This window comes from Zalophus californianus, chromosome 9 (genome assembly GCF_009762305.2).
Source record: "Zalophus californianus isolate mZalCal1 chromosome 9, mZalCal1.pri.v2, whole genome shotgun sequence".
NCBI lineage: Eukaryota > Metazoa > Chordata > Mammalia > Carnivora > Otariidae > Zalophus > Zalophus californianus.
In genome coordinates this window covers 21,918,022-21,945,367 of record NC_045603.1, presented here as the reverse complement: position 1 = coordinate 21,945,367, position 27,346 = coordinate 21,918,022, and the positions used below count along the sequence as shown (strand labels likewise).

At 34.3% G+C, this 27,346-nt stretch overlaps 2 protein-coding genes across 17 annotated transcripts in view; one reads left to right on the top strand and one right to left on the bottom strand.

Annotated features, from left to right (window-relative positions):
* Positions 1-27,346, bottom strand: part of ANKS1B (ankyrin repeat and sterile alpha motif domain containing 1B) — a 1,105,044-nt gene that overhangs the window by 784,756 nt on the left and 292,942 nt on the right. For all 16 annotated transcript variants that reach the window (XM_027592180.1, XM_027592182.1, XM_027592181.1 and 13 more), the window contains one exon: positions 23,813-23,956. In XM_027592180.1, the coding sequence (XP_027447981.1) occupies positions 23,813-23,956 (144 nt within the window). The remainder of the gene's footprint in view (positions 1-23,812; positions 23,957-27,346) is intronic.
* On the top strand, positions 18,059-20,684 carry FAM71C (family with sequence similarity 71 member C). Its single transcript, XM_027592208.1, is given in 2 exon segments — positions 18,059-19,387; positions 19,999-20,684. Coding segments are annotated over 2 exon segments (735 nt in total). The 5' UTR covers positions 18,059-18,766; the 3' UTR covers positions 20,113-20,684.

Below are 27,346 nucleotides of genomic sequence, written 5' to 3'. Positions count from 1 at the left end.
TGAACATATGGAAAATGTTTGCCAAGTAAAAAAGGCAGAACTCCAAAGAGTATATACAATTGGATGACAATTATATATGTATGTATATATGCATACACACACTTGCATAGAAAAAAAATCAAGAAATTCATCAAAATTGTTTTGTTTGAACAGTATGATTATCAATTTTTTAAATACTTTTCCTCATTTTCCTGCTTTTCTGAAAAAGCACATAATACTTTTAATAATAAAAAACAGAACATTTACCATGTAGGCTACTAACTTACAAGCCAGGGAACAAAATCTCACTTTCTTTCAAGGTACTAAGATTTCTCTGAATCTAGCCCTATAGCCCACCAAAAATTCCTGATAATTTAGTGTTCTGCTTGGGTATTTTTCTTTACAAATACATATGAACACAGATACATATTTAATATAACCAGGTAGGCATATACTGAGTGATTTTTTTTTTTAATTTAAAATTAAGTCACATAAACTCTTGCTTAAAACCTTCTAATGACTTCCAATTTGAATAAGAATAAAGCCAAAACTCTTTACCCAGATCTACAAAGCCCAGTAAAATTTGGCCCCAACTTTGACCTCAATCTCTGACACTTCCCCTAAATCACTCTAGGGCAGCCCCTCTGCCCTTTGACTTGTGCTTCACTCTGCCCAACACAGAGTTCTTCATGCGGCTGGTCACTTCCTGACATTAGGTCTCAACTCAAATGTCACCCTCCCAAGGAGGCCTTCCATGACTACACAATTTAATTTGCCATCTATTTCTTGTCCCTATCACTCATTTCCATCGCCTTTAAATTTTTTTCTACACAGCATTTATCACTATCAAAATTTCTTGTTTATTTCTTTACTTGCTATTATTTGACTCCTTTATTAGAATGCAAAATTTTCACCATCGTATCCTCCTTACTTAAAACAATATCTGATATATAGCAAGAAAACAATAAATAAATGTTGAAGGGATGATTACTAAAGAAAGGGAATGATGAGAATAGTAGCTGTCCATGGCACAAATTTTGGTTTAGGGCCCTTTATATAAACATACACAGTTGGATTCCAGTCTTAACTAATATCATGGTAACAATGCAGCCGATATAAATTAATATATATGCAAATAAATGTAAGTACTAAGTAAAGCCAAGAAATGAAGAAACATTCACAAGGGGAGGATGAGAATATAAGGGTTTTATTTATCACAGACAGTAGAGAGTAAGGGAAGGGATGGGAAATGAGTTCAACGACAGCAATAAAAGGCTAAGAGTTTGGGTAAGGATAGATGACCTGAGAGAATTGACTTCTAGTGGTAGCTGAGGCATAATGAGATTAGTTCAGAAAGTCTCCTTGCAGAGGGTGGATACTTGGTTCCATGATCTGGTCTGCCACATGCCAGGCAGCTTCTTACTCAAGCCTCCAGAGGAATGGCTGAAATTAGGGCATTTAATGTCTTCAGTCAAAGGATTCTTTCTTTATGGTCTATCAAACTGTTATATTGGCTATATTATGATCTGTTTTCTTCTATATCAGCATGTTATTAAGCAGAGCAATATGAAAAAGGAAGCATAATGATGTTACTTGTTTCTTATGGTCCACAAAATCAGGTCCTTTGGGATGCTAGACAATGATCAATGTCCCCAGAATTAATCTTATCATGTGCCCCAATATCAAGGTATTATGGAGGTGTTTAAACTTAGTGAAAAAAAAAATCATTTTAAAAGTGAAGAAAAATAAAATATATAAGAATATATTTTAAAGTGACCGTAAGTATAAAAAAAGAACCGTGAAAACAAATTAGACTTAGGAAATTATAAAATTCATGTTGAAACATCAATATAAAAATAAAATTCTTAAGCCTGAGCAGTGCTGGATTACAGGGTCTCACAGAAATGTTGTGGTTCATTATCATACCTATACACATAAACATGCCAGAAATAAAGAAAAGAACAAGGTTGGTGATTATCTTTCACCTCTTTAAGGCTGTTTCTCCTTTTCAGTGTAAAATATGTACTAGTCTTTAATAGACTATAAAAAGATAATGGACAGGGGTGCCTGGGTGACTCAGTCATTAAGCATCTGCCTTCGGCTCAGGTCATGATCCCAGGGTCCTGGGATTGAGCCCCACATCAGGCACCCTGCTCTGCGGGAAGCCTGCTTCTCCCTCTCCCACTCCCCCTGCTTGTGTTCCCTCTCTCACTGTGTCTCTCTCTGTCAAATAAATAAAATCTTAAAAAAAAAAAAAGATAATTGACACTACTTTTTCTTTTCTACATAATTATATGTATAATTAGGTAGAATTTATAATTGCTGTTAATTTTACCTGTTTTCAGAAGGCAGGAGCCTAATAAGTGGAAAGAAGTCTCAATGTGGCCACAGAATCAAAACAAGAAATAGAATTTCTTCTCAGAGTTCATTCAAATTAAATACAGCTTTATTTTTGCTACTATGGTAACTATAAAAAGAACAATGGATAAAATATTTGTTGACAGCTGCAGAAAACAATGTAACATTTCATTAATTCACCCTCAACAGAGAGGTGTTTTTGCCTTTTTCACATTGTTGACATTTACTTATTAATGTGTTATTAAGTAGTCATTTTTAGAACATTTATATAATAGCGTAACAGATAAAACAAAAGGAGCAATTTAGTACATCCTTCAGATATAACAAAGGCTAATGTTTAATGTGCTAGGTTTGCTATTAGGCACTTGACATTTGTCACCTCATTTAATCTTCACAAAATAATGCAGCATTAGAATTATCCTTATTTTGCAGATTAGGAAACAGAGGCTGATTCAGAGAAGTTGGATATATTGTTAGCAAGTGATCAAGTCAGAATTAGAACTCAGATTGTCAGAGAGAATGCTTTTTATACCATTCCAACATATTTCCTTACAAAGGCCCTGAAAGAAAAATTCAGACAACAAGCATAGCTTGAGTGCCTACAGCATGCAAAGCATAAAGCAGAGTGTGCTGGAAAACAAACATTTGTCAGACACAGACACTGCCTTCAGGAAACTCACAACCTAAAAGAATAGATATCAGATAACTATGTAAATAACTATAATGAAAGGGAGAAATCTACAGTTGTCAAAAATAAATTAGTTGAATATTAAGAGAAATGATATTCTTTCTGGCAGGGGAGGATTGATTAAGACTTAAGGAAGTAAGAAAAAAAAGACTTAAGGAAGTAAGTAACATTTAAGTTGGACTTTAAAGCCTATGGAATTAACAGTCTTGTAGCAACTAGTGCTCACTAACATTTGGAAGAAATACCCATTGCACATACCAGAGAGGGCATACATCTCATTTCAAAATTAGTTTCTATAAATCCATAGTGGTTCCATACCAACTCTAATCTAGTTTCAGTTGCTGAGAAATGTGTTTAAGCTGAACATCTAAAATGATCTCTGTGAAATTGTGCTTTAGAGCGTAAAAGTTTAGCTTACTAAACTTTGGGTCTTGTTACATATGCATGGAGAGTGCATTTTGGGGGTTCACTGCATTTTTGTTGTGTCTCTAAGCTTCCATTTTTCTGTTTTCTCTCCCAAAAATATTTCCAAACAGATCTATATTGATGTGAATTTCATTATCAGCATTAAGGATCTAATTTCTTTATTCCATAGACCTGAGATCAGTAAACTTCAGCAAAAATCCAGCTTACTACCCCATTTTCTTAAATAAGGTTTAATTAAAACACAGTCATGACCATGTTTTCATATTGTAAAAACATGCTACAATGGCAGAACTGAGTAAATGTGGCAGATATCATATGGCATCAAAGCCTAAAATATTTACTATCTGACCCTTTTCAGAGAGTTTGCAGACCACTGCCACAGACAATTCATTTAGCAAATATTTATTACGGGACCACAAGAATAGGTAGCTAGTAAGTAGTTAGTATGGGTTGCTCCTTATAAGATTGTACCCTCATTAAACCAAGTTAAAAATTCATATTGCATTATAATTAATCATCACATTTAAGGAAGAACTTGAAAATTTTTTGCTGTGGAAAAAAATACAGCAGGTGACTCAGTATGTAGTATATTAGTAAGTGCTCTATTCTTACTACTTATACAACTGGCTAACATTTATTGAGCATTTATTGAGTGCTCGACACTATTGTAAACACTTAATAGAAGCAATATATGTCATTTATTCCTCACCACAAGCCTAGGGTGTATGTACTATTATTTTCATTTTACAAATGATAAAATTAATACTCGAGGTGATTTATTTTCGAAATCCCACAGCTAATATTTGCTAGAGCTGGAACTTTACAAAACATGCTTTCATCCCAGGAGATATTTAAGCAGAGACTGGATGACTTCTTAAAAGGTATAATGGTTTCTATTTTTTAAAGGGAGAAAAAAATTTAATGACCACCATGTATTGGGAGTCTACTATGTGTCTGGCATTGTTCCGTGTGCTTTAAACACATTCTCTAATTTTCATATCACCCCAGAAGGTAGGTATAAGTTCCTCTTTTAAAAATAATGAAAAAGTATTGACAGGTTATCAAAGGCATATCCCTAGTAAGTTGTAAAGCTAATATTAAAACATAGAGGTCTACATGACTCCCTTGATTATCTCAAGCTATTTCCATTTTTTAAAAAATTCTAATTGTAAGGAGTGTCTGGGTGGCACAGTTGGTTGAGTGTCCAACTCTTGGTTTCAACTCAGGTCATGATCTCAGAATCATGAGATCAAGCCCCATGTCAGGCTCTATGCTCAGTATGGAGTCTGCTTAAGACTATTCCTTTCCCTCTGCCCCTCCCCACCACATGTTCTCTCTCTCTAAAATAAATAAATAAATCTTAAAAAGGAATCCTAGCTATACTTCCATAGCATATGAAAAGGAACCACCTTTAAAAATGAAAGCAGCAGATATTCAATAGCTGAACAGGTAAAGAAAGAATAACCTACATAATTAAAATAGCAGAGAAAAATAGGGAGATATGAAATATATTTCTAAATGTAAATATAGAATTCATTTCTAATTGCAGCTAAGATCAAACTTAAGCCAAAATAGAATTTGATGGAGACACTAAACCTTCATTAAAGGAAATTTTCTTTAATCCTTATAATAGAAATGATGATCCATTAACATTTAGCTGATATCTCTGACATCATCAGATATCCCTTTTTCCAAGGGAGGAGAGACCCAGTCAAACCATTTCCACACTACTGTTGAAGAAACATCTGAAGACATAAATGGGAACAATCCTCTTTTCCTAGAAGGCATGATTGAATGATAAAGAGATTTTTTAAAAAGGAGAGGTTCTGAGCATTAGGTTTAAATAGACCTGACTTGGAATATTCACCCCTGCTACTTCCTAACTGCCACCATAAACAAGTTAATTTATTTCTCTGCACCTAAGTTTTCTCATCTATAATGGTGCTTGTGAGAAATGCTGTACAGGATATCCAGGATGTCTCTTTAGAACACATCCAACCCAAGGAATTCTCTCAGTTGTATAATCATTTTTCCTCAGAGAAGACCTTCAAAAGAAAATATCATTTTCTCACTTTTTCCCTTTTCTAATCTACATATAGACTCCATATGTCTCTTCAGTTTGAAAGGCATGAGAAGAATATTTGTTCTATACCTCCTATGTATGGGTGAGTTGATAAATGTTGACAAAAGGTAGAACATTTCAGGTATCTGAAAGGACTTATGGAAATGCTCAGAATCTGGAAAGTTGATGTGTGTCCCAGTTCTTGGCAATCACGCTAGTTTCAGTATGACAGAGGAGAGAGTAACAGGAGGAGTAACTGACAATCAAATATGAAAGAAGAATAAATAAACTTTTCAGCATTCAAAGATTCAAAACACTGCCTTGAGAAGTTATTTAATGATATATTCAAGTGTATTGAAGAAGCAAAGTAAGAAAAAGACATCAAAGCCAGAAACAAGGAATGACATCCATGAGAATAATAATGGAAGGTTTTGCTCCTGTAGAGCAAACCCAGAAAGCAAATGGTAGAGATCAAAGCAGAATGGACAATTTTTGTATTGAGATATCCAAGAAAAAAGAGGGAATCAATAGATAGTAAGATAAAATTTAGAATTTTAATGAGGGAATTATAAAGGAAAGTTGTACAAGGAAAAGAAAGGCAATTAAAAACTCCAGGAAAAAGATCTGACTAGAAAGTTGAAGGTTGAAAATCTTCACTAAACTGTTGAACAAGGAGAAAAGGAGGTTGACTAGAATGAAAGAAACAAAACAATCAAAAGGATATTAATCTACCTATTCACTTTTAAGTTTATATCTCCTTTACTGCTCATAGTCTTTAAAGGCAAAACATATACATTAGGAAGAGAGAGATGATAGAATTTATAACCAGAGTTACATTTACATTCTTTCTCATGTTAACACACACTTTCCTCACTATTTACCTAGGTAAACATTATGGTGGTATGTTCCCACATGGTGACCTCTCACTAGCATCATAGAAACATGACCTTTCTTGGTATAAATATGGTATATATCCATATAATGGTATGATAATAAAATTTAATTAATATCTATCCAGAGGAAAAGAGGAGGAGTTGCTTAGGATCTGAGTGTGAATATCAAACAAATCATTCTTCAGGACTTTAACAAATTATATAAAATGATATTAAGACTTGAAATTTGTATACCAAGATTTTCAGGTACCAATTTATGCAACTCCCATTGAAAGCAACCATCAGGTCATCAACCACACTGGTCTCAGCTCACTTTTCTTATACCAATTTGTAGCGCCAAGTGATGGCATACAGATCTCAACCTGAAGAGCTGCCGAAATAAGAAACTAGGACCTAAGAAGGTTTTGGACTCTAGAGCCTCTCCAGAACCTCAGCTAAATGACTCAACCTGCATGACATGAAAAATTTAAGCCATGAGGTTTTAGAGGAAAGTGCAGATCAAAAAATGACCAACAGGACAGCTACAGAGTTTATGAGGTGAATCTAACCAATATCATGGTCAAATAGGGAAAAAAAGTACCTGATGGCAAGATATTAAGTTAATCAATTAGAATGCAAAAGAAAGAGAAACCATTCAATTTTAATTCTAGGTACATTCTCCTTCCACTGGACCTAGGGTCTTGATAAAAAATAAATTTAATTTCAGCATGCCATTTGTAAACATAAATATGTAAACGTGATTCACTGGCTAAAATTTTGCATTGTGAGCCTATGAACAAAATATGGGAAACTTGGCCAGTGTCACAGGATAAAGCATAAATGTGTACAAGCATGACAGTATATAAGCAGAAGTATAACTAAAAGATAGCAGGTGAAGAAGGGGAGGAATAATGAAAAAAAGAACACAGGAGTTAATATCTTCACTTTCCAAAATAGAAAGTCAAGAAATACTGCCTAAAATTGATGAAACATAACATGGAAATATAAAAGAATTATTTAAACTTTTTTTTTTTTTGGAGAGAGGGAGAGAGCAGTGGAGGTGGAGAGGGACAGAGAAAAAGGGAGAGAGAGCATGGAGCCTGATGCAGGGCTGCATCTCATAACCCTGAGATCATGACCTGAGTCAAAATCAAGAGTTGGACGCTTAACCAACTGAACCACCCAGTAGCCACTATTTAAACTTATTTAAGTATATTATTTGAAGTCATCCAACTAACCCCCCCAAAACCTCTAAAATTTTTCATAAAAAGTAATAAACATTTGGAGAAGGATTGGACATAGAGATAATATAAGCGAGCTAAAATTTTTACTCTCAGAGAAATAAGATACGCCATTTAAAGTTGATAAGTCAGTAATAGAGATATATGTATTTAGAAATATGGTAAGCTTGAGATTCACTTTGGTGTGTGACACAGCATATTCAATATTTACTGAATGCTTGCTATGAAGCAGGTATTATGATAGGTATCAAATATTTGTAGGTAACTATGAAACTTTAATATGGAAATAGTTATATAACAGAAAATTAACATAATTTAAGTTGTATTTTAATAATAATGTTAAAGCCCTTTGTTATCACAGAAACTAACATATAGTACACATAAAATAAAATTGAGATTGTAAAACCTATGCCCAAAACCAAAACTCCAGGAGAAAGAATAGAGATGGAAGAGAACATAAGAGTCATATTAGAGACACTATTTAAACATGTATGGAGGACTTTAGTTTCCAAATTGCTCAGTCCACACTACCATTATCTAATGATGCATGGTGAGTCCAATCAATTCAATAAGAGAAAAAAAATCAAATGATTATAAAGATTGAAGATTCAGAGACATGGTTACTCTCATTTGCAGATTATATAATTTCTTAACTAGAAAATCAATTTAAACATTTATACAAACCACAGTGTGATTCCTAAGATGACAAGGTACAGAATAAAGATAGAAAAGTTAACAGCTCTCCTTTCTACCAGCAGCAACCACTTAGAAAAATATTTACTCACAATAGAAACAAATATGAGATAACATAAAAAATCCACTAAATGTAGAAAACCACATGTAAAAAAACTATACAGCTACTTAACAACATAAAAAGGGACTTGAAAACATAGAAATTAATATCATTCTCCTGAGTGGGAAGATTCAGTATTATAAAAAGTCTAATTCTAATTAATCTCTAAATTTGACATTGTCCCTATCAAAGATCTGTACATAAGATCTAAAATTATAAAACTCTGAGAAAAAATGGGGTAAATCTTCATGACATTTGATTTGACAATAATTTCTTGGATATGAAACCAAATGTATAAGCAACAAAAGCAAAAGTAGATAAACTGTACTAAGTCAAAATTTAAAATTTACATGCATCAAAGGATATAATGAACAGAGTGAAAAAGGCAACCTACGAACTGGGACAAAATATTCACAAATCACATACCTGACAAGGCATTAATATCCAGACTATATAAAGAACTCCTACAACTTAGCAACAAAGAAACAAATAATCCAATTTTTAAAATACATAATTTAAATAAACATTTCTCTGAAGAAGATACACAACAGCTAACAAGCACATAAAAACATGCTCAACATCACTTATTCATTAGAGAAATGCAAATCAAAACCACAGTGAAATGTCACCTGGCAAATATTAGGATGGGTACTATAAAAAAAAAAACAACAAGTGTTGATATGGAGGTGGAAAAATTGGAACCTTTGTGTACTGTTGGTAGAAATGTAAAATGCTACAGCCATTATGGGAAATAGCATGTCAGTTCATAAAAAATTTTTTAAATAAAATTACCATATGATCCAGGAATTTCACTTCAGAGTATATATCCAAAATAATTGAAAGCAAAGAGGTATTTGCACATCCATATTCACGGCAGCATTATTTGCAAGAGCCAAAAGGTAGAAGCAATCCAAGTATCCATTGATGAATGAATGGATAAACAAAATATGATATACAAAGGCAAAGGAATATTATGCAGTTTTTAAAAAGAAGGAAATTTTGACACATGCTAAAATATGGATAAATCCATTTATACAGATAAATTTGTTTACTATACAATTAGTTATATATTTATATTATATATTATTTATACACTATATTTATTTATACACATATATGTATTTTAATTCTGTAATTTATTTTGGGTTCCTCCTCACCTGCTAATTAATTATACATATATACAAACAATAGTCCCCTTTTATCCATGGGGGATATGTTCCAAAACCCCCAGGGGATGCCTGAAACTGTGACTAGTACCAAACCCTATATATACTATGTTTTTTCCTACACACACACATACCTATGATAAAGTTTAATTTATAAATTAGGCACAATGAAAGATTAACAACAGTAATAAAATAGAACAATTATAACAACATACCATAATAAAAGTTACATGAATGTGGGTCTTTCTCTCAAAATACCTTATTGTACTGTACTCATCCTTCTTCTTCTTGTGATGATGTGAAAAGATAAAATGCCTACATGATGAAATAAAATGAGGTGAATGATACAGGCATTGTGATATAGTGTTAGGCTCCTATTGACCTTGTGACAAATACATCAGAAGGAGGTTCATCTGCTTTTGGACTGTGATTGATGGTGGGTAACTGAAACCACAGAAAGCAAAACCACAGGAAAAGAGAGACTACTGTATGTATGTATATATACACACACACATATATATACATATATAAAATACATAAATATGAAGAAGATATGGTAAGCTATTTTTATAATTATGGATTTGGTCAAGGTCAGCCTAAGCAAAACACAAAATCCAGAAGTATTAAATAAATGTATTTTAAAATTTTGGCTTCATAAAGATTAAAACTTCTGCCCCACAAAAAAAGAAATATAAACAAAGTTAAAGGGCAAGCAATGAAGTGGAGAAACATTTTTTTGAAATATTTTTCACAAAGTTTGATACCTAGAATATACAGTGAATTCTTACTTTTGTGGTAGTTTCATTTTATAAAGTCACCATGACCACTGAATTAAATACTGAATCATTGCTCTTAGGGAAAATACAGGGTTAGGTTCCTGCAAGTCCCTGGTCACAGCATTTTCATCAACTGATCAATATATAATTTGTTTTATATGTATTTTATTCAAAGATAACTTTTTCTATATATATATATAGAGAGAGAGAGAGAGAGAGATTCATTAAGATGGAACTCACAGCCAACAGCACCATAACTCATGCCTGAATGAAGCTTATCCAACACATATTTTCTTAGAAGGCACATCACAGCCTTCTTGAGCTCCTAGAAACACTAGACAGAACTTCAGCACTCTACTGAGTCTTTTCAAACAGTGAAATCCCCAACAAAAGCACAAAACTTTTTATCTAAGTAGCACTAAATAGACCGTGAAAAGGACAACTGTTTATACAGGATAAGAGCTGAAGCAAGAAGGCAGAGCTTCACCTATTCAACTTCAACTGGAAACATGTGCATCAAGTGACTCAAATTTTTTACTCCTCTCAGCATGTCCATGAATGATCACCATGAATATTGTTTTGGGGGTTACAAATAAAATTCAGCAAGTGGGCAAATTCACAGGTAAAGAATTCACAAATAACAAGGATTAACTGTATTAAAATACACTTATAAATCAATTCTTTTTAAAAACTGTTGAACATAATAAGTATGTAATTCACACAAGAAGAATATAAATGCCCATTAAACATTTGGGAAAAAGATTCCTTCTCACTAATAATCAGGGAAATGTGACTTAAAACAATAATGACAAATAATAACTGATGTCCTTAATAAAAATAAGTTATACAATGACAATCACACAAACGATTCATCCCACAGTGTCTCCCAGCTGTCCCTACCTAATCCTCTTAAATAGCAATTTAAATTATTAAAGACAACTGAATCAAAAATGCCTAGAAAGGTATAGACTAATATGAAAAATGAATGAATGATTGAGTGAATGGATGGCATCAGTGAAGGAATGGATGAAGGACAGATGCAAGCAGTTATTTTCAAACTATTCTATGGAAACTCATGGTGACATAATGAATTGTCATGACTTTTTACAATGCACGGCATTGATTTTTTTTCACAAAATATAAAATATTTATTAGAAAATTAGATTGCTTACTATAAATGATCCAAACAACATATAAGTATATAATGTGGGAAGTTAAAGTCCCCCTGAAATAGTAAGCCTTAGATAGAACTACTAGATATAACTATTATTAACTAGTATTTGCATAGCATATGTACCGCCAGACTTTCTTTTTTTATTATTATGTTATGTTAGTCACCATACATTACATCATTAGTTTTTGAGGTAGTGTTCCATGATTCATTGTTTGCATATAACATCCAGTGCTCCCATGCAGAACGTGCCCTCTTTAATACCCATCACCAGGCTAACCCATCTTCCCAACCCCTCCCCTCTAGAACCCTCAGTTTGTTTTTCAAAGTCCATAGTCTCGTACTGCCAGACTTTCTAAGCACAAATAAATATTACACTTATCTTAATGCACTTATTATGAAGTTAGTTTGCATTACACATACTGTTCTTTAACCTGCAAATCCTACCAAAATTGCCAGTGTTATTTTCAGAGGCCCAGAACTGAATAGAAAAAGATCAATTTGCATTTGTATAGGAAGGAATTTATACAGAAACTTGCGTTTGTATTTTAAGATCTTTATAATAATCCTATAAACAGGAAAATAGTCTCCTCATTTTAAAGAACAGGAAGCAAAGGGTAAGTTACTTGTCCATGATTATACCAATAAATAGCAGTCAGGATAATTACTTGAACTAAACTTTAAGGTTCATGAGGGCAGACACCATATGTAATCTTTATGTTATATCCCCATTCACAGTACCTGGCTCAAAATTTAAAACAACATGAGGCATGATGCATGTTTATTTTGTTTAGTGTTCTATACCCTGCATGTAACAAGTGGTCAATACACATTTGTAAAACAAATAGGTGGATGAATGCATAAAAGAATAGAGAAATGTGGAGGGATTCTAAATGAACTGAGATTCCTATCAAGCCATTAATTTTTTTAATCTGTAGAATAAATAATAAATATATTTAGCAGCTCAACCACCCTGGAAACATAATGTAAAATGACATATCAATTGAATATACACTAAAAAAGAATGACATCAGTAATTACTGATATCCTCTTTAACAGAGAAATGCTACAGTGAAAAATACTGAACAATAAACAATATACAGATTTACTTACTGTGAGAAACTGGGCCCTTTAGAAATTTTTTTTAAAATTTCATAAAGAAGTATTCACATGGGTTATAGATCAAACATTATAGATAAGCAACCTGGGGCAAGTTACTTAATCTCTTGAAACTTAATTTTCTCAAGGTCAAGTGAAAATATTTCATAGAATTGTGGTGAAATTTAAGTGATATAAGGAATGTAAAGTGTCTATCACCATACCCGGCATGGGGTAGGCACTCACTAAATGCTAAATATTATTTTTAACATCACTATTATCATCATCATTATAATAGTTTCCTAAAAATATACAAAATGGAGACTTTCCAATGGTCAAGTTTTAGTGCAATTATTTTGAAAGTTATTAAAATGACTACATAAAATCATAAAAACCTAGATCAAATGAATGCTGATAGTAAAGCTAAAATACATTTCTCTGGAAATGCCTGCAACTCCTACCTTCTGCCTAGACATAGACAGCAAGCTTCTGTTCCTTGAATGAGTATATAAGAGATGAAATGTCTACTGACCAAATTTTCACAGTCATCATATTAGTTTCCTTTAGTCACTGTAACAACTAACCACAAACTTAGTAGCTTAAAACAATATTAATTTATTCTCAGACAGTTATTGAGATCCGAAGTCTGAAAGGAGTTTTACAGGGGTAAAATCAAGGTGTCAGCAGGTCTTGTTACTTCTGGAGTCTCTAGGAGAGAATTTGTTCTCCGCTTTTTTCATTTTCAAGAGGTCACCTACATTCCTTGGCTCATAGCTTCTTCCTCCATCTTTGAAGCTAGCAACATAACATTTAATTTTTTTTTCTCTTTCTTCATCATATCATCTTCCCTATTATAAGGACCCTTATGATTACAATGGGTCCACATAGGCAATCCAGGATAACCTCCCCATTTTCAGATCTTTAACTTAATCACATCTGCAAAGTCCCTTTTGACATATAAATCAACATATTCACAGTTTAGAACCTGGACATTTATAAAGGGAGGAAGACAATATTGTTTATTATATTCCATCCTCTGGGACCCAAAGAATCACATCTATCCACCTATAAAATCCATTCACCCCAACCTCAACAATCTCCCAAGGCGCAACCCATTACAACATCAATTTAAATTCAGAATCTCATCTAAATCTTATCAGCTCAAAAGTCCCAAATCTCATCATCTAAATCAGGTATGGGAGAAATTCTGAATATAATCCATCTTGAAGCAAAATTCCTCTTCCTCTGTGAATCTTTGAAACTAGAAAACAAGTTATTTGCTCCCAAAGCACAATGGTAGGATGGGCATAGAATAACAATTATAGATATACCCATTCAAAGAGGGAGAAATGAAAGGGGAAAAGGGGGGGAGTAAACAGTTATAAGCAAGTTAGAAAACCAACTAGGCCAAGTCCACTAGGTTTCAAGGACTAGGAATAATCCTTTCTAGTTCTCAGCTCCATCCTCAGCCCTGTCCTATGAGTCTTACTTCCGATTTAATAAAAGTTAACATATATTTGCAACTGCATAGTTTTATAAGCCTGTTTCTTGTCTGTAAGAATACATTCCTTTACAAATCCGACAACCTTCTTTTATTTTGTTTTCTCCTTGTCCCCTTTCAGTCCTAACTGACAGTATCTCTGCTGATATACCATTCTCACAGACCCTGTGGGTATCTTATGTATGTCTCAGAGATTCATTCCATTAAACAAAAGCCTCCTCCACAGATCTTTCCTCGATAATCCCATCTCTAGATTGTGCTGAGTAGGCTGAGGAGATCTATGAGATACATACCTAATCTCTTCAAAGAGCCCTGTGTGTGATGAAATACTTTGATTTTTTGATCCCGTGGGCACTAAAAAAACTTATCTAGTCACACTTTTAGATTTCTCCCCGGGACACACTTTCTTGAGAGTGAATCTACAAATTTTAGCCTCTTTTTCAATCTGGACAGGCTGAAAATATCTCCAATCATCACATCTTGGTTTCTTTTTGCTTAAAAGTTAGATTTTCTAGCTTTGTTTTATTATTGACCTTTAGTTTTGTACGATTGTGGCTAGAAAATATGCTTGGTATGATTTCAGTCCTCTTAAATTTATAATATTTGTTATATCTTTTTAAATGTGATTTAACCAGGGGATTCTTCTGTGTATACTTGAAGAAAATGTGTATTCTATTTTTCTTGGATGGAATGTTTCATATGTATCTTTTAAAACCATGTATTCTGAAGTATGTCTCAAGTAAAGAATGCTCTTGTTGAAAAAGAAATTGTTATTCACTCAATTTATCTTTTTTGCTATAGGTAGCAAGAAGAAACCAGGCTGTATGTTCAGCACTGTGCTTGGAAGCCTCCTCAGTTCAATATCCAAATTTATCACTTACTACTTTGCTTTCTATATAACACAATTCTGCTAGGCTTCCTGCTACTGTATAACACCTCCTTTCTTCCAGTTTTCAATAACCTTTTCCTCATTTACTTCTCAGTCTTTATCAGAAGCACCTTCAACAATATTCGCATGTCTACCAACATTCTATCTATGATGATTTGAGTATTCTCTAAGATGGTATAGGTTTTCTCTACCATTCTCCTCATTTTTTTTCAGAACCCTCACCAGTAGTGCCTTTAACATCCATCTTTCTACAAACACTGTGACAATGTAGGTATTTTTCAAGACATTAGTTTCCCGGGGCTGCCATAACAAATTACCACACACTCAGTAGCTTAAAGCAACACAAACTTATTCTTTTACAGTTCTGGATGTCAAAAGTCCAAAATGATTCTCACTGGGCTAAAATCAAGATGTTGGCAGAGCTGGTTCTTTCTGGAGGCTCCAGGGGAGGTCCTGCTTTTTGACCACCTGCATTCATTGGTTCATGGTCATCATCACTTCAACCTCTGCTTCCATCATCATTTATCCCTCTGACTCTGAACCTTTTGCCTTTATTTTATAAAGACCATTGTGATTACACTGGACCCACCTGGGTAATCCAGGATATCTCCCCATCTCAAGATCTTTAACTTAACCACATCTGCAAAGAATCTTTATCATGTAATGTCATGGAGTCAACTTGTAAAGATCAAGATGTGGACATCTTTTGGGGGAACTAATCTTCCTACCACAGCCATGTTCATTATTAATTAAATTGTCTAAAATGTTTAACCTATATTTTCAGTTACATTGTTTTAAGCACTCCCCTCATTCACTGCCCAAATTACTAAGCTAACATTTTGAATGTTGGTTCTTCTAAAAGTTTCAGCAAGAAGTTCAGCAACAGAATAAGACTATATATTGAATCACACAATTCCCAAGGGCTGTTGAGATCTGAATAATTCCTTGACTCATTATTATTGTTTGGAGTATTTCCAAAGTACATAGTAGTTTCATTATGGGGAGAAAAAGTTAAATCTCTATCATAAAAATCATAACTATTCTGAAGCTGAAAGATACCTAATGAGTCATCTCAATTTCAAGGATGAGAAAAATAAGACCCAGGGAAGTTAAATGATTTACTCGATGACACAACTCTAATATAGAGGACAGGGAGCATAAATTTATTTTAATAATATCTAATGCCTAACTATGGAAATCTGTTCTAAGAGCAAGCATACAGAAAGCTTCTGCATTCTCATAAAAAGAATTCCTTAATCTCAGGTTCAGGTAGATTTGTATTTAGCCATTTGAACTTAAGTTTTGAGGCAAATATTAATAAGGTAGTTTTCTAAATGGCTAGGGGAGTTCAAAACAAACTATACCAGATTAATGAAAATAGAGATATATTTTCCAGAATGCTACACATGATGATTATCAGGCCAATAATAGGAGTTCTACTGTTGTTGGTCTAATGAATGGTCTGGAAAAATTTCTGAAAATCCATAGGACCTACAAGTATTGCAGTGTCTGATTTCCCTGGAGACAACGCAATTATCTCATGCTCTAATGGAACCCTAAGATAAATAGTTTGTAATATATGTGCATGGCATAAAAGTACTTTTAAGAAAACAGGTGTATTTTCACTTTATTTTTTTAAAGCACCTAAATTAAATTATTGTGTCCAATGCTAGTTATTCTTTTCAAAAAACACCAAAACCACTGAGATACTTTTAAAATGTTAGTTTGATTACTAACTGTATATTAGGCTTATTGTTTTTTCTAATTATAAGATAAGTAATAGAGACATAAAGTAGAAATTAAGATACAAGGACTTTAAACAGGCCAGTAAAAATTGCTATTGGTATGTTAAGAGGCTTCTTAATAAAAAAGGGAAAATACTCATATTAACAGAAATAACCAGATATTTCAATATGAAGGGAAGAAAAATGTTTGTTTTGACCTATAGAACAAACTAAAGACTCAAAAACTATGGCTTTACATATGTGTATGTGTGTGTTATGTATACCATTATGCCAATAAAGATATCTTAATCTTATTGCATTGATAACATTTACAATAGTTGGCAAAACTTCTCAGACTTTTTTTATACATATACAATATGATAGCGGTAAGAATAGAATGTTTAAGAATGTTTAAGGCTCTTTTCACTGTATAATCAGCATAGAGATGTCTAGGAAAAAGCTTAAAATCTCATCAGCAATGTGAGGGTGTATCAAAACATAAAATGTATCATGGCTGTAAAAAAAATTGCTAATAAAAACAGTTTTATTTTTCCCATTAATAGAAATTATCCTAATAAAAATAGAAAGTATAAGGAAAATAAAAGTTACACCATCTGGAGATAAGCCCTTTAAACATTTCACTGAACATACATGCATATACAAACATATACACAGATGATCTTATATAAATTGGACCACACATATAACACTTGTTTGAAATCTTTTTGCTTTGCTCTTTATCTATAAGAAAAAAAAATCAGAAATATCTTTTCATGTCAAATAGGGAACTACATAATGATTTTTATGACTGCAGAGTATTGCATCATAGAATGTTCCATAATTTATTTAACCAAACCCTGATTGTAAGATATTAATCTTATTTATTATCTTTTTTTGCTACAATAAACCTTAATAAACACCCTGTACTAACCTATTTACCAACTTGTCCAATTCTCTCTTCAAGATAAATTGTCTACAATTACTTCTAATTGGCTACAACTAAAAGTACTGGATAAGAGAGTGTGTATATTTTAAACTCATACCTAACAGAAATTCTGCCTAAACCTTTTTGAAAGCAAATTTGTCAATATGTATTAAGATCCTTCAGTGGGTCCCTGGGGCAGGGGGTTGTGCTGAGCTATGGCAGTCAGGGCAGTGTAGTAAGGACGGGTGGGGTGAGGTGGAGAGGACAGTGTCCCTGCTCTGAGGGAGGGGCTGTTGGGCAACAGAGACAAAGTGTGTGGTGGGCACAGGTCACAATGGGCAGGAGAAGATAAAAGGGGTCCTCTGAGGTGGTTTAAGCCTCGGGGGAGGCTTCGGTTTGGGAGGAGAGGAGCAGTACGTATACAATTGGCAGTGAGGTTGTGTAATCCAAAAGAACAGAGGCTATTGTAAACCAGTGTGTCAGGCTCAAGAGGAGGCCCCTCCCCAGTCCAAGTGAACACCGACATCTACACGCCTCAACATCTGCACACTCTGACATCTATTGGGACCCCAACATCTGAGCACCTCAACATCTGCGCACCCTGACATCTACTGAGGCCGGGATCTCTTGCTCCTCCACATCTGTATACCATAACATCCACTGGGGCCCGACCTCTGTGGGCCTCCACATCTGTGCACCCTGACATCTACTGGGGCCCCAACATCTATGCACCTTGACATCTACTGGGGCCCTGACCTCTGCTCCTCAACATCTGCACATGGTAACATCTACTGGGGCCCCAATTTCTGCACTCAACATCTGAGCACCCTGTCATCTACTGGGTCCCTAACATTGTGCACCCCGATATCTCCATGCTCTAGGCAGAGCACAGTCTGGTGCAGGTGCAACTGTCTCTAGCACTGAGCAATTGGTAATCAGTACCCCCACCCTGGTCTCAGTTGCTCAGAGATTAAAAAAAAAAAAAAAAAAAGCCTGCAAAAGACCACTGCTAACCCACTTGCTAGAGAAACCAGGGAAATAGGACACCTTGTAAAGGGTGGTAAAGTGTGGAGGACCCCTAGGAGTCCTGATAAAAGATGGCCATGAACAACCAATCTAAGTTACCACTTTACACAGCCCAAAGCAGCCCTGCAATGGGTATGTTTAATACCTCCATGGGGAAACTGCAGCAACAACTGTATAAGGGGGAGTATACTATATTCAAGCATGCCCCAGTGTTTGAGAGTGACTTTATACAGGTCAGTAAAAAAGGAGAAGTGATTGACGTGCACAACCGTGCCCGAATGGTGACTGTGGGCATCGTTCACACTAGCCCCCACCTCACACTACCTGACGTCATGCTGCTGGCCTGACGAGCTGCTATCTGTGATGACTATGACAGATATGGCCCTGCTACCCAGGAAAAAGATCACAAGTCTACACAGATCTTAGAGCTAACCAGACTGTTTCCCTTGAAGTTTGTAACAATATCCATCCATAATGGTAAAAAACAGCAGCTCCGCCTGAAGCTTGCCACTGGCCGCTCTTTTTACCTTCAGCTGTGTCACCCTTCTAATACAAAAGATCTTTTTGTTTATTGGGAAAATCTTGTTTACATTTTGAGACCACCAGTAGAGGCTTACAGTGGTTCCCAGGCCATCCCAGTTGGAGACACACTGGACATAAGTGGGTTTGAAGAGGAGGACAAGAGCCCAGCGGTAAGTCTTCACAGAGACTCTAAAGGATGGGGGGGCCAGGGTGCTGTGGGAGAACAGCTAAAAGTCCTGCAGAGCCTTTGGTAGTGAGGCTCACCTAGAAAATTCATTACATTTGAATGGGTTCAGGGCCAAAAGAGCCTCCATTTGGAGATCATGTCACATTGGGGAGGTTCTAGGTGTTCCAAAGTATTCCCCAATGCTGTATTTCAGAGCTTCCTCAGCTGTCAGCAACTCTTATTTTCATGTCCACTATTGTATTGCCATCTGTGGCATCCTGACCATACCCTCCCCCCATGTCTCCCCATGATCACCATGTACTGATTTTTATACATCGTTGGCAGAGGGATGTGCTTGTGAGCACTGTTAGTAGCTATCAGAATATTAAAGTGCATGCCACTTAGCCAGCAGAAATACTAACACAAGTGTATACAAAAAAGCATATGAGGATATTCGCTGGTGAATTACAATAATGTTCTTGCAGATACTGAAGAGGAGAATTCCTGCAAAAATGGGAGATTGGACTTGAGAACTCAAGATTATTATAGGCTCTTACTGTTTAGCGATAGGAATAAAAAGTCTCACTTTATTTCACTTGCTTGTCTCTCCCATAGGCAAGTGTCATTCATTTCTTTGGAAGGGATCAAGATCAAGTTGACATCAGGAGTCTTCACATGAACCCTGAATTGTTTGGGGCCACCTCTTATGGTTATGCTAGGGAGGAATGAATTCATCATGCCCCCCACACATACTGCTTTCAAGAGTTCACACACTTCTGCAGTCACAAAGCCTGCAGTATCAGATAAAATGGCAGGGATGGCGACAGGAGCAGCCTTCACAGATCCAGAAGCACAGCTAGAATGGCCATAGTGGGAGCATTCGACATGAATATTGTTGTTAGCAAGGGCTGCATGCCCTTCTTCTACTCAGAGGTTATTTCCAGCACATCAGTAGGAGTTACTGGCCTCTTCCCAGAGGGCAGCATAAATATGGTGATTCCAAGAGCAGAAACTATTGGCAAATCCATCTGCTAACAGCTCAGTATTGGGACCCCCTCATTACAACCTTGCAGAGTGAAGCCTACATGAGTGACCAGGACGGAAGCCAGAGGTCTCCACCCAGCAGGACTGACTCTTTAGGAAAGAGTTTCAGAGCCCTGTACTGCACATGGTGCAGAGGTGGGTATCTCATATAAGACTGTGGAGGAAAGCAATATCATCCACCCTAATACAATTCAACTCAAATTCTCTGCTCTAATAACATATGCTCTATTAACAGGGAAGGGTAGCAATAAAAACAAATGGCAATTTCTGATCAGGCTCTGACCTATCTTTAACTTTCCCTTAACTTGATATTTGTGATTCAATGCACAGATGACAGAATAAAATGCTAAAGATTACTCTCGAAGACCCTCATCCATTTTTCATCTATATATATTAACCAAAAAAAATTCTAAAATCCCCAAAATATATAACCAGGGACAGAAGCAAATGGTAAAGATTATTTATTATAAAAATATTATTGTCAGGAATGTTGAAAAACTAATTATACTTTCTAGAAAGGGCTTTATTTCCCCAGTCTCTTTGTTCATGTTTTTTACCCAACTTAAATATTATTTAACTGCTTTGGAATTATACTAAAGTACCCAACATATTCTATAAATCTTCATTTTAATTATCTGATGTTATTTAAATTCTAAATTTCTTTGTGAAAATTTAGAATTCTAAATAACATCTCATCACAATGGAAGAATAAAATGCCATATTAAAACTAGAAAAACAAAACAATTAGCTAAAACTTGAATATAGGATCAATTCAAAATCTAGACAAAAACTAGAGATTAGATAATTTTAGAAGTGTAAGATCTATAGGATCAACCAGTGTTCTAATTTTGCAAGTAAAAAATCTATTTAAGATTCTAAAAGTAACACATCACATAGTTTTAATTAAGTCTGCATTTCCATAATCCTGTTTCTGAAGCTTAGCACTATGCTTTGAATATAGAAGATATTTGATACATGTGTGCTGGATCCAATTAAATTAAGGGTTATAAATGTGAAATAAATGTATTTTATTTGAATCCAACAAATCTGAGTATACAGAAATTTGCATAGCACTATTCTAATTCCACTGATCCCAAAGGCTCCTATACCAAACTGTAAGGTAGTGGTTGTTCATGAGACCTTATATGCACAGTGGTTGGCTTAATGATTTTTATTTCAGGTCTAAAAAAACAACTTCAAAATAAAATCCTGTTATTCATGAAATTTTAAGAAAACTTTTATTTTGAAGCTGGCCCAGAAAGTCCTGAGTTCAAAGCTATTGCAAGTTGTAGGACAAATTTACATTTGATATCATGTCTCCAATGTCACAACAAATGTATTAAAATTTATTCTAGATACACAAACATATGTTAAAGGAGAGTCCATCAGCAAATTGAAAATATTAGTAGAAGTCCAGATAAGAATATTAATAAAAGAATTCTACTCTTCATTCATTACATTAAATAGAGTAAAAAAAAAGGATACTACATCTCAAGTAAATTCATAGATGTAATGCAGTAACAATTAAAATCCCAATAAGGGTACTTTTATAAAATACAAATTTTTAACAGCAGGCAATCATGTCAGCTAATTAACGCAATCATGATTTCTCCTGCATTATATGTAAAAATATCAAAACTGAGTCATGTAGTTTTAAAAATAGGACAACAGAAATAAGAGATTTCAGAAGAAAATCCAAGCCAAACAGGATGCAATATAATGAGAGAAATGGGAATTATCTCTAGATGAGGTGAATTAAACAAACAAAAAAGAGCTGAAGAATTTTAAAGAATTTGATAGTTTAAAAAACTACAGAAAATACACTCACATACACAAATTAAGGGGGAAAGCTGCAGACTGGGAAACATTTTGTGGTGAATGTAACTACTAAAATATTATTATTTGCTAATTTCACAGGAAAATGGCCAAAGAAAAATATCTAGTATTAAAAAATTGTAAACCAAAATCAAGTTACTACCAAGCCTAATAAAATGAAAAAAATAAATGTTTAGGAAGGTGGCAGAGAATCAAATTGTAGTCATATATTATTGATAGCTCAGAGCCCTAAGACTTTATCTTATGAAACAAGTAAAATAGATAAAAGCAAAATAGATAAAAGCATTCAATTACTAGTAAATTGTTAAGCAGATGAGGTTATAGTAATAAAATCTGTTTCTTTCATTCCCTTTCTATTTCCTTACAGATATGAGGTAAAACTCTTTAAGTGAGGAAACGAAAACAGCCATATATACACATTTGTTCATTGTTCCACTCAACTGCTACTTACTACTGACAATATACTAGGAACTATGTTGGTCTTAGAAATAGATGTAATACAATATATAGTCTCTACCTTTCTGGAACTCACGGTCCAGTATATATTGATAACAATTCTGCAATGATTAGGATAGTGTCTTAAAGTCCTAAAAATAGTTCATGTTAAGGTGAAGAGATTTTTTAAGTACTATATGCTGGTTTGATTTTCTCTACAATAAATTAATATTGGAATTTGAATGGCTATGATCAGTTTGTGACATAAGACATGAAAAATGTGATTTTTTTCTTAGACATAATTGCTTCATACTTAAGGCAAAACAAAATAATATTTTTGAGATGTAACACTATTCTAGACAATTACTGCAAATTATTTTCTGTCCAAGACTATTTTTCCACTTAGTAGTTACACATACATATCTTTGCCATTACATTGTTTTTTGTACTAAGTTTTTTTACATAATTTCATTTTGGCTTCAAATTTCCTAGCTCTGGATAATTTTACTTATTTCTGAAACTCCTCCATAAGCTTGTCGTCCAAAATACACAACAGCAATTTGAAGGTAATGCAATAGAATAAAATTGACTTAACAAATAATGAGATGGTTTCAAAATTATAGTCAATATTTTAGAGTTTTGGTCTCATTTTTGGATTGTCCTACATAATTTTCAATGGTGAACGTTATTCTACAATGTTCCATTGTGCTAAAAAATTAAAAAAAAATCAGTGACAATGCTTTTAAGGAGCCCTTGTGTGTTTCCTTGTAAATCATTTTCTATTATTTTAATAAAAATTGTAATTTAATTTGAAAGAGCATTCTTTAAATGAACTATTTCTAGATCATAAATATTAAAAATCTCAAAACCAACTCAATTTTTCAGGAACTAGCATTATGATCAAAATAACACAACTACATAAAATGATGTAAAGTATATGTTTGCATATACACACATGTACAGCAAGTTAAATAAATATTTTACTGACTGAAGAAATATTACAAAATGAGTAAGATATTAATTGGATCTTCAGGAAGAGAGAAAAAATATTTCCTTAAAAACGTAGGCAAGTATTTTTATGTTTTATTATATTTTAAGAAAAGCAAACTGTTACCTGTGCAAGAATGGGGAAGCCAAGGTTCCTACATCCATTACAAGGAGTTAATGCTTCCCAGAGTCCTGAGGGCCCACAAGTGTTTTCATCATCATCTTCTTCTTCCACTTCTCCTGGTGACAAATTTATTGTAGATGAAGTTCTCTGAAATTAAATTTATATTATACCAATATATTATATCAATGTTATTCAGATATCTTAACATCAATTAAATCACATTATTTTCTTATAGTGTATGTTAGCAAGCAAAATCAGCTTAATATTCACCATAGTTATGTGGCTGTGCCGTGGGACTAAGACAAAAAAACTTGTATAATTCAATTTAAGTTGAATGTTTAAAAAAATTGAAAGTGAAAAAACTGGGTAAGAAAGACTTAGGATACAAAGTTCATAATGAAAAATAGACATGAAAACGACCTAAAAAAATATCTCAGTAGCAACAAATTAGAGAAATCTTATCATTTCTAAATGCAGTCAGAGGAATAGCAAGAAAATACTTTATTGAAATAGGAACTGCTAAAAAGCACATTTTTTCACAATGTCTCCTTTTCAAAAAAATGAACTTCATAAAATTTTATATTATACTTATACGTATAACAGGGGTAATACTTTTAAGATTAACAATGGGACTTCCATGTTGAGCCTGCATATTTACTTTTGCTACTTGAAATCCCATTAAAATGAAAACGGATTTGTAAAAATGGTCTAACATGCATAAGGACAAGGACAACAGAAGAGAGATTAGCAGAGGAGCAACAACAAGAAAATTTTAAGATAATGGCAAACAAATGGATAAAGAGATTAGCATATGAAAGAAAATTTTAGGATAATGATAAACAAATGGGTAGGTATTGCCTGATCTAGCAAACTTGAGAAAACTGATAACAAAATGTCTGTAAGGGGGAAGAATAAGCAGCATGTCTATTTATGACTCAGCACCATCAAAAGGCCTTAAGAATCATAGAGACTGACTACCCATGAAGATATACATGCAGGTGGAGCTGCAACAGGATAGAAACTATATTTGGAAGAGTTAGACCCTTAGGCCCATGTTCTCAACTGGCCAAAAAACTAAACCTTCACCTCTGACAAAAAATTGGAGGTTTATTTTCTGGTGGGATTGAAACAAAGGGATTATAGAAATTAACTGACTATCTGGTAGTTGTAGATTCCCAACCCGCCCCAGTGCCTGCCCACATTTGCCCTAGAGAACATGGCAGCTAGGTTTATATCCCCCAGGTAGGAGATCAGAATATATTCCCCTCTGCAGAAATTGACCTCCCAAGAAAAAAAGATCTATAATTACCTAGTAAAATTATGGGGGCCTACGCCTCAACTCTTACTGTAAAGCCCACCTCTCATAAAATCTCCACCCAGATAAACAGTTTTAGGTAAATATGAACAAGAATCCAAGCATTACCACACATTTGAAGGAAGCATTTAACAGGGACCAAAATAAATATACAGAAAAAAGTTATAGATAGTATCCACAGAGAAATGGACAATATTTGCATCCATGAAACAAGAACAGAATGCTATAAAACAAATACCTAAAACCCAGTAGAATGTGGAAAATAAGTCTGAGGAAATTTCCCAGAAGACAGAACAAAAGATGAGGAGAAATTAAAAGTTAAGAAATCGGGGATCAAATTAAGAGGTCCATGTAGAGACAGGAGGAAATCAAATGCAAGGAATTTTGCCAAAACTGATGAAAATTCCATATTCAAATAGCATGATGAATGCTCAGCAAATTGATTTTTTTTGTTTTAAAGAAAGGTAAAAGTCTTCAGAAGGTAGTGTTGGACACACACTGATAGATCATGATTATTGAAGTTAGTAAAAATAGTCTATATATTAAATTGTAAATGGTACCCACTTGACCCCCCCAAAAATTGTGAATTTAAAATATAAGACTTTAGGGCACCTGGGTGGCTCAGCCAGTTAAGCAGTCATCTCTTGATTTCAGCTCAGGTCATGATCTGAGGGTCACGGGATCGAGCCCCATGTCAGGCTTTTTGCTCAGTGGGGAGTCTGCTGGGAAGATTCTCTCTCTCCCTCTCCTTCTATTCCTCCCCCTGTCCCCATGCTCATGCTCTCTATCTCTAAAGTAAATAAATCTTTAAAAAGAATAAAATATAAGACTTTGTTTTTTCTACATTCACATCTTAAATTTCCCTTCATCAATTTTCAAAAACTGAGAAGTCATAAACTTAAAAAGCCCCATAAGCAGCAACAGCCTGTAAGATACAATAATAATAATAGCTATAATCTATTGAACATTCACTATGTGACACTGTAGTGTCATAGGATTCTTAGTCATTATTTTAATTCACACAAACTAAGGCACAGATTGGTCAAGTAAAACCAAGGTCATAGAGCTGGTAAGTGGCAGAAAAAGGATTCCAATCCAGACTGCCTGACACTAGAGCCAACCCCCTTGACCACTCTGTTACATGGCTTCTCATTCAAAACAATATCCTGTAAAAGGTAATATATTGAATAACTGAGCTGATATAATTGCAGTTTAAATTTTAAAAAGTATATTTGTTAATATATTTCTGCTACATGATGACACTCCCGAAAGCAATTTGCTATCTGTGACTACTAATATTTCTGTAATTTTGTACATAGCTGCCCATTCTTTCATAAAAACACATTTCTCAAATCAGTAATAAAAGATGATTATCACAGGGATTTTTCATCCTACAGACATCCTGGTGAGAAAATCTTGGGGCATCTAAAACTTTAATCTAGCAAGAGCATCTATGTGTATGATCAATGCTGTCTACAAAATAGAATAAAATAACCAAATAGGCATCTCCTTCACCAACTCATGATCAGTTGTTGGTTGACCACCAATGTTGACATGGCATGACACCATAAATCATTACATACTTGGTAAGAATTATCAACATTTCACAGATTAATCAGTTCTTTTGTACTTATGTTAATGGTACTACAATTATTTGATCCGATCTTACAGGGAAATTCCTTTCTTCTCTCCAGAGAAAAACCCTGTTTATGTCTCTTCGTTGCTCATAAATCTCATAAATTATTTCCCATTGTACAGTAAATAATATCCAAATTCCTCAAGGTTCTACGGTCAAACTATATTTCAACACTTTTACTTCCTCTACTATACTCCTCCAGACTATAACCAAGTGGAATTGTTTACCCTTCCTTAATAATGTTCAATGCATTTATTTATGCCTTCCATCTTACTTCTCCACGCAGCTATTGCACTGGTTAAGAGTTTAAGTTTGCAGGCGCCTGGGTGGTTCAGTTGGTTAAGCGACTGCCTTTGGCTCAGGTCATGATCCTAGTGGGATCGAGTCCCACATCAGGCTCCCTGCTCGGCGGCGGGGGCGGGGGTCGGCTTCTCCCTCTGACCCTCTTCCCTCTCATGCTCTCTGTCTCTCATTCTCTTTCTCAAATAAATAAATAAAATCTTTAAAAAAAAAGAGTTTAAGTTTGCCTACTTATTAGCATGATTTTTGTCAGATATTACAAATTTGACAAATATGACCATTGTCA